At 41.5% G+C, this 12,531-nt stretch overlaps 1 protein-coding gene across 1 annotated transcript in view; it reads left to right on the top strand.

Annotated features, from left to right (window-relative positions):
• Nucleotides 1–12,531, top strand: part of ALK (ALK receptor tyrosine kinase) — a 329,041-nt gene that overhangs the window by 284,388 nt on the left and 32,122 nt on the right. Inside the window, exon 12 of the mRNA XM_086744455.1 lies at nt 11,211–11,373. Within this exon, the coding sequence (XP_086600581.1) occupies nt 11,211–11,373 (163 nt within the window). The remainder of the gene's footprint in view (nt 1–11,210; nt 11,374–12,531) is intronic.

Here is a 12,531-nt window from a genome sequence, read left to right as displayed (position 1 = left end):
CCCAGTCAGCTGCCCAGCGGGAGGCCAGAGGGTGAGGCCTGCAAGGCCCATGAGGCTCGTGCCTCCCCCTCTCTGCCCCCGCTCAGCTACTTCACATCTTCTCTCCCTTTTTTTTTTCCTGTTTTCCCCTTCTTAAATACGTTATCGCAGAGGCGTTATCATGGGACATTCTGCTACCAATTGGCTCGGCCTTGGCCAGCAGTTGGTCTGCCCTAGGCCCGGCCGAGTCCACTGAACAAAGGGGAGCAACTTCTAGCAGTTTCCTACAGAAGCTGCCACCTTAGGCCCCCCCTCACTAAACAAAACCAGAACAGTCGGTAAGCCCCCAGGTATTTGTTCCTGCTTCCTCCTCTTCTCCCACTCCTCCATCTTAGAAAGACTTCTTTGAGTCTTTTCTGTTCTAGGTTATGTTTCACTTTGCTACCTGCACTGTACTGTTGAAATATATGACCTAGTGGTGTTAGCGCTGATACTAACAGCAATCTGGTCGGAAGCTTCACAGTCTTCAAAGCCTACCTGAAAAGCTGAATGTATTAGCTCACTCTGCTGCTGCAGCGGGGCAGCTGTACCTGACCTCTCTTGTGAAGCGAGCTCTGGCAATGGAGGCTGATGATACAGAGTATGCTGAGTTGCCATCAAATCAAATTTGTGGATATTTTACATACTGAGCATCATACATCAAGAAAAGTGTAGGAGCACTGACAGGAGTCTCAGGAGAATGAGACAGAGGGAGTAAGCCCATATGAGAGGATGCTAGGGTGAGTGGACCTGTGCTTTAACTGTAAAGGTTGTATCTAGCTCTGTTACAGATGACATGTGTGAGCTTGGGCTGGTCACAAAGGTATAATTTCTGAAAAGACCTTTACATGGTCTTTGCAGATCCATTGAAGTGTTCCCTTCCATATCTGTGTCTGTTTCCTGCCTGTAAATGGAGCCACCTTTTACGTGCTTTCAGTATTGCTCTTAGTTCAGCCATCTTGTGGTAGGAAACATACACACGTGTAGGTTATGGACTTCTGCCTGATTTTATGTGGTGATATCAGTGCTTAGACGGCAATATAGTTCCCTAGGGCAGCTGTTCATTTCCTTCAAGGGTACCTACTGTTTTAGTAACACAAAAGGCATTAGATATCAGGTTGAGATTGGAGAATGGCCTGAAGTTTGGATGCAAAGTTAATGTAAAGTGAGTGTGTGGATATTAGGCTACAAATCTTGTGACTGTAGGTTTCTTCGAGAAATGTATTACTTCCTAGACCTGAAATGAAGGAACATCTTCTAGCTCTTCTACTCCCTGTCCTATCTGAGGAATGCAATTTAAAGAAATGCCTGGGTAGTAGAAATAATGGGAGTCAGATTGCATGGGTGTAGAAGAGAAGGTCACAGAGGTTCTTTGAGCAATTCAAATTATGTGTTTTGACCTTGGGCTGAACATTCAAGGCAATTCCTGTGGTATCTAAGCCAGCTTGCCTAATTTCTGGGCATTGATCCTCAGTCCTGTTCGTGTTCTAAAATTGTCTCCACCCCTTGAGGTTTGAAATCACTCCTACAGCAATTTTCTTCCCTTTGCGCCCTCGATGTAGACAGGACTGAAATCAGAGAAGCTAAGCTGCAGCTTCTTGCAGTGGGAAGTCATTATATTTCTGAGGGTTTCCACAGCACCAAATCACCTTTTTCCTTTGTGTTGCTGAGTTCCTGCTTTCGGTAAACACTGCAGATGCTTCTTGCGTCCCTGGGCTATGTATTCTACCCAGCTTTAATCTTATTTCTTTCTGCATCCTGTAATGCATTTAGGAAACCTCAGGCTGAGTTTGTCAAGGCCTTTACATTGATGGCCACATATTTAGTGTTGTGTGAGTGAACCAACAGCATCAGTGCCATTCTGAAGTCCCAAAGACTATGTTGACCAATATGAGCTCAGCCAAAAGTAATTACAGCTAACGTGATCTATTGGTTTGTGTGATGGATCATAGGCTATATTTCCTTCTTAAGAAACCATATTAAAGCAAAGAACTGTGTTCCTTATAGCTGAGGAGACCGTGGGATAATAAAATGCCCTCCCCAAGCCAGGTCAGCCTACACAGCAGGAAGTATAATCTGAAAGACAGGCACCACTTTGTTTACATGTCAGAAAATCCAAAGGAGCTTCATTGCTTTCAAGGAGGTGGGCCTTGATTTGCTACTTTGTAACTGAGAACAACCTTTTACATGCACCTGCTTTTTTTGCCTGGACTTGGAAATCCATTTTTAGCAGAAGCGACAGTCATCACTGCCAGCGTCCCTGTCCTCTCTGTTCTCAGGCCCTGTACACAGTGAATTACTTCTTCAGCATTGCTTATCATGGCTTGGCATGCCTCCAGGGTATGTACATCAAAGGTTCCCAACTACATAACACCGTAATGCAGCCACACTGTGGAAGATCCTAAAGCTTCCAGAAATCCACTTTGATGTGTCACATGTGGGTCAATGAATGCTCTGTGTAGAGAATAGGACCCAAAATTACTACAACTAATGTGATGGTGTTGCGCTCTCAAGTTTCTTGATGATGACCAGGACTAACACAGAAAAGTTCTTGTAGGTTTCAGGTCACAGTTACTTGCAGTGAAAGGTGGCCATTAGATAGATGATCACCAAGCAATGCAAATGCATTCGTTTTCAGTTAATTAATGACATGTTACTTTCTGACCTTTCAGCTTCTTGCTGAGAGGTCACAGGTGAAAATTTATTCTAGAAGAAGCCTGCAAAAAAATTGTAAGAAAACTTGCATATACCAGAAGATTGAAACAACTTCAGTGGAACTAGGATTTTTGATTGAAATAGTTAAATCTGTGCAGTGTTTATTTTTATGCAAACTAAGCTTACTTTGGCTTTGTTTTTAAATTGATTAGATATTAGTTTAAGTAAAACTGAAAGCTCTTCAAACCATAGCGTTTCTCTACAGGGAGTTTAACTACGAATTAAAAAGCTAATTTATATCAAACCAATGCAACTTCCTTTTATAGACAAGGCCAGAATATGGGAAATTCAGGCATATAAAGATACAGTGAGCAATAATGAGGACCTCTAGGTAAACAAGTTACTATCATGGAAACAGAAGGAGACAAAATGGGATTTTGTAGGTGAAAGGAGATAACAAGTCAGAACAGTCAAGCTTTAATTAAGGATTTCTGATGGTTCTGAATAGGCTGTAAATACCATGAGGATAGCCTCTCTTTTGATATTTCAGCTTCTCATCTGGCCCACTGACAACTTACTCATGTCAGGGCACACAGTACAAAAATGATGTGTTGTGAAATGTACTAAAAGATTAACCTTTTTTCCTCTCAAATCTTGCATTGTTTTGTCGCATCTGATCTGCATATCCACCAGCCATTGTGCGACCACAGTTTCTTGCATGGAAACTGTCATCAAATAGTTTTTTCATCCAGACTAGATTACTGTTTTCCTTCAGCTCTGGCCTCTTCCTCACAGCACTTAGTAGTTGCACAGATTCTGTCTTTTGCATCAGGGAGAGTCCTCTTAGGAGTACTTACATGACTGTTTCTCGGAAGAAATCTGAATCACATTAGTTAATCAGATGAAGGAGCTGAAAGGAACAGCAGAGCGAGTATTAAGTAAAGGAAAATTGCATTTGGTTGCTCTTTGTGTGCAATTATACTAACTGAACTGTTGGCATAATGCAATAAAGGTATCTGCAGAATTGTGTTTTTGTATTAAGCATCAATTAACACAGTGAATAACAGCTCAGTGCCCTCCCCACAACAAAAGTAGCATCCTGAACAGAGATAGAAAATGTTCAGAGATGGATGGTGGGATCTCAGAATATGTAGGAATGAATTTCTTTATTGCAGTGTTTACACTTGCTTTCTCTGTAGGATTGAAAATAGCAAAGGTCTAATACTGAAAATCAACATACAACCAGATCCCAACATAGCAAAGTTGAATTGACATAAATGCTCTCCAGAGTTAATAATACAATTGAAATAAACAGGACAATTCACGTATTTTTAGACCTAAATTTTAACCCACTCTTAAGAATAGCAGTTTAAATTGTGCAGAAACTGTCCTAAATCTAAGGAGAGGTTTTGAAATAATTTTGCCATCTCCACCCAACTTGATCTTTGTTATCCAACGTGCATTTCTACTATCCTTTGTAATTGTGAACAAATTCCAAAAAGTTCGTAGCATGTCTCACTTAACACCCTTTATGGAAGATTCCCACTATCTCTTTAAGTGAAATGTAAAAGAGAAAAGAACCTCATTTTCTTCATGTTGCTTTGTTAGTTTCTGGTTTCAGAAGGCAGCAAGAAACAAGCTATTCTCACTGCTGTTCAGAATCAGCAATGGCCTTACCCTGTCATACTGACCACAGATAATTTCCTACAAGGATGCCCTGATACTGTTTCCTTTATATGGACACTTAAGAAAAATCTAAAGCATGAATCAAGCTTTGCGCGTTTCTTTGAAATGATACTCAGGATCAATTTGGCATACCTTTGTCCTCACTGCAGATCCTCTTCTTGTTGAACTGAAAAACATGTCCAAGTCTTCCATTGCCACTCTCATTTAGAAATTTGAAAGATACAGGTAGAAACAGTAACTCCATAAATAGTTGAAAAGCCAGCCTCCTCTTAGCCTAGCCGTACCTGTGTAACTGGTTCTGGTATTGCTGGCAAGACTCACTCATTTCTATGATCATTTTATATCCCATTAATATGATTATGTAGACACATTTAACAGTTCAAGGACTGTGACTGTGTGAGCACAACCTATACCTGCCGTTTACCATCATCTTTCAAACCCCCACACAGCCTCGTTAATCTCTGGCAAACTTAGTCCTGGAAAAGGTAATAATCTCAAATTACTGCTCACAGAACACTGTTAAAAACAGAACCCAAAGCGAAATTGAAAGGTTTTTCCTTCCTTCCATCACCGAATGTGTTTCTTATATAGGCTTGTAGTATATATACAGACTTTGAGCACAGATCAACCCTGGAATTACTGGTAGTGCATAGCAGAGCTCGGTCATGCACTGAGTGAAAGGTATATCCCTCCACACATACCATGGTGCCAATGGCGGCCAAATGTTGGTGAAGATTGAGATGCAAGCCTCTCATTTCCCATATTGGCCAAGTATTGTAAGGGAACTTGTGAATGTTTTTACAAATAGATGAAGCAAGCATTCTGCTTGTTCATGGCATCAAATTTGGTGATATCTGCCTTAAAGAAGCAGTAAAATGAACTCTTTGGGGGACAACTAACAACATTAATTGCCTCCAGAAGTTTAGCCACTGGAGTTCTTATACCCCTAAAGCATGAGACCTTATGGCCATTATTCATGGTTTTTTTTTTTTACTCTGTTGGAAAGAAGGATAGTCTCTTGGCCTGAATAGAGGTTGTGGCAGCAAGTTCCACAAACTGCTAACACATTGTTTTAAAGCACTGATGCTTTTCACTAGTGTGTTACTCTAGGTGCCAAAATAAGCCAAGTAGCATGGTGCTTGGTTGGTAATTTTCTCAAATCACAGTACAGTTTTGGTTTGGAATGAGTTGAACCTCGGTTCAAACCACCTTAATTTAACAAATACCAGATAATAGATTTAAGCTTTTGAGATATAGGTATTGTGATATGCCGTTTATGTGCTAGTGAAATTGCTTTCTATGTTAGAAGTACAAATGTGCTTTAGGCTTTGCTCCACTGTTTTCACTGTTGCTGGTTGTCATTTGCAGCAGTGCCTGTGGCAGTGCTGCCTTGGGCTGCAAGTAGTACCAGAGCTTCAAATGAATTAGTCATTTTAAGTCTTGTGGGTTTTGTTCTTTTTGTTTTCCAAGAGCAGGACATCACTCCCCTTTGCTGTGGCTGAAATCCAATGCTTTAATTGCTGTGCATTTTACGTATCTAGCCAAGCTGTGTGAAAACTAGAATTTCTACTGTGCAAAAGAAAATAAGCATGAGTGACTATGTGTGTATATATATCAGTAAGTCTAATTTGGAAAGAAAAGTTAGGAGGAAGGAATTTTTAAAAATCTGTTTTAATGGAGCCAAAATGGCATTTCTTGGAAAATGTTGGTGCTGGGACCTTGGCAATATGTTGGGGAGATTGCCAGGGAGCTTGAGGAGGGCAGGTGTGTGGGTGAACAAGCAGAAGACCAAATATTTCCTCTGCCACGTTTCTTGTGAAAGCGGGGGATTCCGTCAAATGAGAACTCATGTATGAATTGTTCACTGAAATGTAGTACCCCAGTTCTGAATCTGTGTGATCTTCACTTCTTTTCTTTTCCCCCTGCCTTAAACAGGAATTTTCATTTTTTTAAACCACATTAGCATCTTGCAACTGCCGATGACAGAATATATAGAGACTCTACATTTAACTACCTGTTAGTTTTCATCATGGGAATGCTCAGCTGTTTCTGGAAACCGAGCATCTGTAACATGTGTAGAGTTGAGTAAGCTTCTGAAACCTGCTAGTTGTTTGGGAAGATTTAGCCTGGAGAGTCCTGCTTTTTTTTTCCTGTTCTGTAAGTGTGAGGTGCCAGCACTGTTAGCCTGTCGCATACTGCAGAAGGAAGGAGAGGTGTGCCGTGCAGTATGCGACAGACCACAGTTGTGCACTATGCATTTCACCCTAGCTGCTTAAGGATTTTCGATTCAGTGCTGCTGCTTTAGTCTTTGGAGATCAAAATAATGCTTCAAATTGAATTACTGTAAACTGCTGTGGCATGCAGCAACCTGTAGAAATGCTCTCACTGAGCTTATGAGGCATACTGCAGTCATTTCTAGAATCGGGAGAAAATCAATACTTTACAGGGAGTAAATGGTTCTTCTTACTTAAAAAAAAAAAACAAAACAAAACCTGAAAGGTTATCTAAGATGGGGAGCACTCCATTTTGTTACTAGGTTAGTGGTTTAAGATCTTGGGCTACAGTTACAACTGAAGATTCTCCTGGAAACCGTGTGACGACACATGGAAATAAGGTGATTGGTGACAGCCAACACAGTTTCATGAAGGGCAAATCATGCCTGACCAATTTGGTGGCCTTCTGTGATGGGGTTACAGCATCGGTGGACAAGGGAAAATCAACTGACATCATCTACCTGGACTACCTATGACATCCTTGTCTCTAAACTGGAGAGATAAGGATTTGACGGATGGACCACTCGCTGGATGAGGGTTTGCCTGGATGGCTTTACTCAAAGAGTTGTGGTCAAGGAATCGATGTCCAAGTGGAGACTGGTGACGAGTGGCGTTCCTAGGGGGTCAGTATTGGGACTGACCCTGTTTAACATCTTTGTCAGCAACATGGACAGTGGGATAGAGAGCGCCGTCAGCCAGTTCACCAATGACACCAAGCAGTGTGGTGTGGTCAACACGCTGGAGGGAAGGGATGTCATCCAGAGGAACCTTAAGAGTCTGGAGAGGTGGGTCTGTGCAAACCTCATGAAGTTCAACAAGGCCAAGTGCAAGGTCCTGCACGTGAGTTGGGGCAATCCCAGGCACAAACACAGGCTGGGCAGAGAATGGATTCAGAGGAGCACTGAGGGGAAGGACTTGGGAGTGCTGGTGGATGAGAAGCTCAACAGGAGCCAGCGATGTGCGCTTGCAGCCCAGAAAGCCAACCACATCCTGGGCTGCATCAAAAGGAGCATGGCCAGCAGGTCGAGGGAGGTGATTCTCCCCCTCTATTCCGCTCTTGTGAGACCCCACTGGGACCACTGCGTCCAGCTCTGGAGCCCCCAACATCAGAAGGACATGGACCTAATGAAGAGGGTCCAGAGGAGGGCCATGAAGATGATCAGAGGGCTGGAGCACCTCTCCTGTTGAGGACAGGCTGAGAGAGTTGGGGCTGTTCAGCCTGGAGAAGAGGAGGCTCTGAGGAGACCTTATAGCGGCCTTCCAGGGCCTAAAGGAAAGATGAGGAGAATCTCTTTAGTCCAGGCCCACAACAGGGCCTGTTGTGATACGAAGAGGGGTAATGGTTTTAAAATAGAGGGAGGTAGAGTCAGATTAGATATTAGGAAGTCATTTTTTACAATGAGGGTGGTGGACCACTGGGACAGGTTGCCCAGAGACGTGGTGGGTGCCCCATTCCTGGAAACATTCAAGGCCAGGTTGGACGGGGCTCTGAGCAACCTGATCTGGTTGGAGATGTCCCTGCTCCTGGCAGGGAGGTTGAAATAGATGACCTTTAAAGGTCCCTTCCTGCTCAAACTGTTCTGTGATTCTCTGATTCGAAGATTTTGACTTTGTGAAAAGTTTGAGAGCAGAGGAAGTGTGAGGTTTTTAGTCCATATCCAGAACTGTAACTAAGACTCATCTGTCCTAATTGTGTTAAGGGGTGACTTCTTCCCATGCCATAATCTGTTTTATTTAGTTCAACAATAAAGCTGTTACATGTTGGACTGGCTCTCCGTATGAAGTATGAAAGTGCTTATTAAGAGGAGGAGGACTGTTTGCAAGTCAATGCAGCAGCAACAATTGAGGAGATCGTGCAACACCTGGCTTTAGATTTTACTGAAATCCTTGCTGGTTCAGATCAAGTGCAGTCTCTCCACAGAATTCACTTGGAACAGACTTTCTCCTGCAATGTTTTGGGCAAAGGTCACTACTCAGCTCTTCTACTTCTGAAACATGTCTTCTCCCATTCCTGTCTTCTATCTACCTGAACAGAGCAAGTAAATATGTGTGCTAGCACTGACTGCAGCCGCTGCAGAATGTGGGAGGCTTTACATATAATCTTGTATATACCACCGTATCAATTGCAACAGGACCGCTTTTGAAATCTAAGGGTACCTCCTGTGCTCAGTCTTCTCCAGGTTCCTTACATCATACTCCCTGGCATAATATATCTGTGGTTTTTCATTCCCCATACTCTCATGCTCTTAAAATCATATTGTAAGAGCTTAGATGTACATTGACTAAACTTAAATTACCAGCAGTGTTTGCTCTTACTCTGATATGTCTGCACTGAAAGTGACCTCCCTCTAGTCTATCCAAGAGGCAGAAAATGCAAAAGTTGTTCTGGTTGCTTCAGCTCAATGTCTGGAGGCATAATGTTTGCAACAGGAGGACGTTTTTCTTCTGTTCCACCAGGGCATTGGGCTGTTAAGCAAAGAGAGGGCCGTTAAAAAGCATTTTGGAATAAGACGTAGTTCATTGATCCCGCGTCCCTGGAACTCAGTGGGAGTCAAGAGCTGCCAGTTTCAGGTCCAGCTGTGTTGTGTGTTTTGTGTGTGATAGTCTAGAGATACTTTTGCCAAGGTCAGGTAAGCAGATACCTAAGGAACAAAATTTGTTTAAAGGGAGTAAATCAGAAATGTAAAGCTTAACCATAGCAGCAGTATGCATATGCTGTAGTCTGTCTTAGGTTTTAGCACTTCCAGTTTTCCATTTTGATTTTTTCATGTTTTGGGCTTATTGTCGCTCTGAAGGTCACCTGCTTCTACCTTTCAGAACATGTTTGATGTTTCACCAGAGACATCCAAATGCCTCCTTATTGTTCCAAACTGAGACACTTACATGCCTGCTCTGCTAAACATATATTTCAGTGCAGGTGGCTTAGCCCACTGGGGTATTGCAGTGTTAAATCACTGTGATAGCTGACAGAATGAGTCTCTTCCATTTTGTGTGAGATTTTGCTTTGGTTTTGGGTTCATTTGTTTGGGTTTTTTTAAGAATAAAAATAAGTAACTTCAAGTGCAAGACTGTCAGTATCAAAGCTACTGGAGCATTTTGCTTTAGAAACTTTTAGACCTTACTTTCTTAGGTGCTTTTCCCCTCTTACCTGTTGTTCTTGAGTCTTTTGGGGGTACATTGTAGGCAGAGGAGGAGAGGGGAATTCTTCCATTTGCTGTCTACTAATTTTAAGACTTTATACTGCCACTTATTGTAGAAGGATTGGAAAAATACGTAGAATAAGTATCCATATAAAACAAGTAACTAGCAAAATCTCTAGAGGACCCTTGCAGGGGAGTTTTGAGGAGGGGTGGCGAAGATTTTGCAGTAAGAAGGAAGAGATTATTTTCTCAGCAGTATTTTGAGTGGGAAGCTTTCCTAAAGTAGTAGTTTTGTATTGCTTCTTGGAATAGCCAAAACCGTATTATAAAGGGTTTTCAGAAATATCGACCACTTTATTTCTTAAAGTCCTGCCAAATTATTTGATTCATTTCATGCAATGAACTTTTTTATAAGAAGGCATTTAGCTCATCTTCAGGATTAGTTTGTGAAAAGGTAATTCAAACCTTGTGCCTGGCTAAACGAATGTGTTTCCTTGTATTTCTGGTGGGTGAACCCCTCCAGTGACAGTAATGGTAGAACTCCTGGCCTCTCTTGTTCAGACATAAACAGACTATAATTTCTAGACCAGATCTGCTTAGACAATAGCTCTGAATTCCAAAATGCAGATCAAGCTAATGCTCTATCTGAGCTAATTAGTACCATCACTGAAAGAGTCTACCTCTGTTGGTGGAAACTGGGGGGAAAAATAGTGCCCTTTGAGAAAGCCATAAGGAAGGCTGACTGGCCCAACATCGTCTGTAGATATAATGTTCTTTAGATGTATTTCAAGTCTTTGTCTTTAACGGCAGTAGAATTAATTAATGGAGTTTATCAGATTGTATATGTTAGCTTCTTATTAAGTATGAATGATAAATCATGTAATGTGCACCAAAAATGCCTTCTGAAGCTTAACTTGAATTTCTTGTGAGCAAATAATTATTCAACATATAATTAGTTTATTGTTTTATTTTAATCACTGAGATGATGTTGTATTTACAGGTTTGTATCTAATTAACAGCTGCTTCCTCATATAAAATAAATCCAATAATCAAATGTTTGTAGAAACTGAAAGGGCTAAAATGCACCAGTCTTGAGGTTATGCGTGTGCACTTTAACAGCCCAGAGAGCAGAGCCCAGAACTGGGTGGTCTGTGTTACGTTTTACTCTACTCTGTAATCTTTGCCTTTTTGAGCCTTAGAAAAATTAAAGCTAGTTCATAGTTGTGATAGCTTTCAGGAGATATAGATGAAAAACTGACAAATACTGAGAAACACAGCACTATGAGTCTTTTGAAAGAGTTCTGTGAGTATTTCTTCTGGCTAGAATGTCAAGGGCCAGATTCTTCTTTTGGTCCAACAAGAGAGAATTAATAAAGAGCAGAACAGCTACTTGATCTTTGGATGTTCAGATCATGCTTTGTATATGTCCACATTTCAGATCACTGGTTATTCACAACATGTGGTGCCAGTGGACCCTATGGCCCCACACAGAGCCAATGCAATGATGCCTACAGGAACTCCAACCTCAGTGTGATTGTAGGAGCTGGAGGGATTCTTCAGGGCATTCAGATCTGGAGAGTACCAGCAACCAACACATACAGGTAAGGGAACCATGTCTGATTGTCATGATATATCTTTACATTTGAAAGCTTGCATTATCCAGGCTGTAGATACATGCTAAGTATATATGAAGTATTGTATCCAGAAGTTTGGCCATATCTACTTGAGTTTTACTTCTCCTTGATCCTGTGATTTCCAACCTTTCCAGTCTCAGATTTGTTGCCTGCAAGATGCAACTTTTTGGTGAAAGAGAGAAGAAAAGAAAGGGAAGCAACCATCTCAGGCAGACAAATCTTTAGCCTAAATGGTTACAGGCTGTCAGAGCTCTGTAAGTAGCTGAAAATCAAGTGTTTTGACCTCCCCAGGCCAAGGGGTGTACATATCCCATATGCCATTCGTTGAATTGTGGGATCAGAATGAGTTTTTCCCACTCTTCACCTCGTATATGAGGCACAACTGTATGTCAGCATTTCTTATGGGACAGCTTGCATCAAACTCTGCTCAGCATCTTGACTTTTTTGAATCTAGGCATGGTAGGTTGAGCCTATAAGCCTAGCTCACTGCTGTAGAATTGATTTTTGGAAGCCAGCCACCTGAATGTTAGGCTCTGTGATACTGAGGGTTCCAACACTTAAATCCCTCTGTGGAGTTATTTTCAAAGGGAGATGATCAGATACGGTTCAGTGCTTCTTAATCAGATTTTTACTAATCATTTTTTCCTTTTTACTCTTGCTAGGGAGGGGGAGTACAATCGAAGTTTAGTTCACTGTATCAGAATGGTAACATCAAGCCATTACATGCATCAGTTTGTAAGCAGAACTGTCTGAATCAATGATTGTCTGATGATATTTTTTTTATGTGACATTCCCTATTGAAACCAGTGATGGTATCAAGGATTTCAAAGAGGAACAGTCCACTGAAGGCTTTGAACAAGTGTCAGTTAAAACTTACTGGCACCTTCTTTTTTTTTTTTTTTTTTTCTTTTTATTGAAATAGAATATTAATATTGAGGATAGATTTCAGTCTCTAACAGAAATCTACTGCAAAACAGTTTTGAGAAACTGCTAGGGGTGGGCTAGGCTAGGCATAAGTTCTGCCTGAGTGCCTATTACCACAAGGATTGATGGTAATGAAAAAAGCATTAATGATATTTTACTCAGCTATCAAAAATGAGTTGCCTGAGGTGAATAGAATTTTTC

Source organism: Chlamydotis macqueenii, chromosome 3, assembly GCF_036417535.1.
Source record: "Chlamydotis macqueenii isolate bChlMac1 chromosome 3, bChlMac1.mat, whole genome shotgun sequence".
Lineage (NCBI taxonomy): Eukaryota > Metazoa > Chordata > Aves > Otidiformes > Otididae > Chlamydotis > Chlamydotis macqueenii.
The sequence above is the reverse complement of the archived record's forward strand: the minus strand, read 5'-3'. Positions and strand labels throughout refer to the sequence as shown.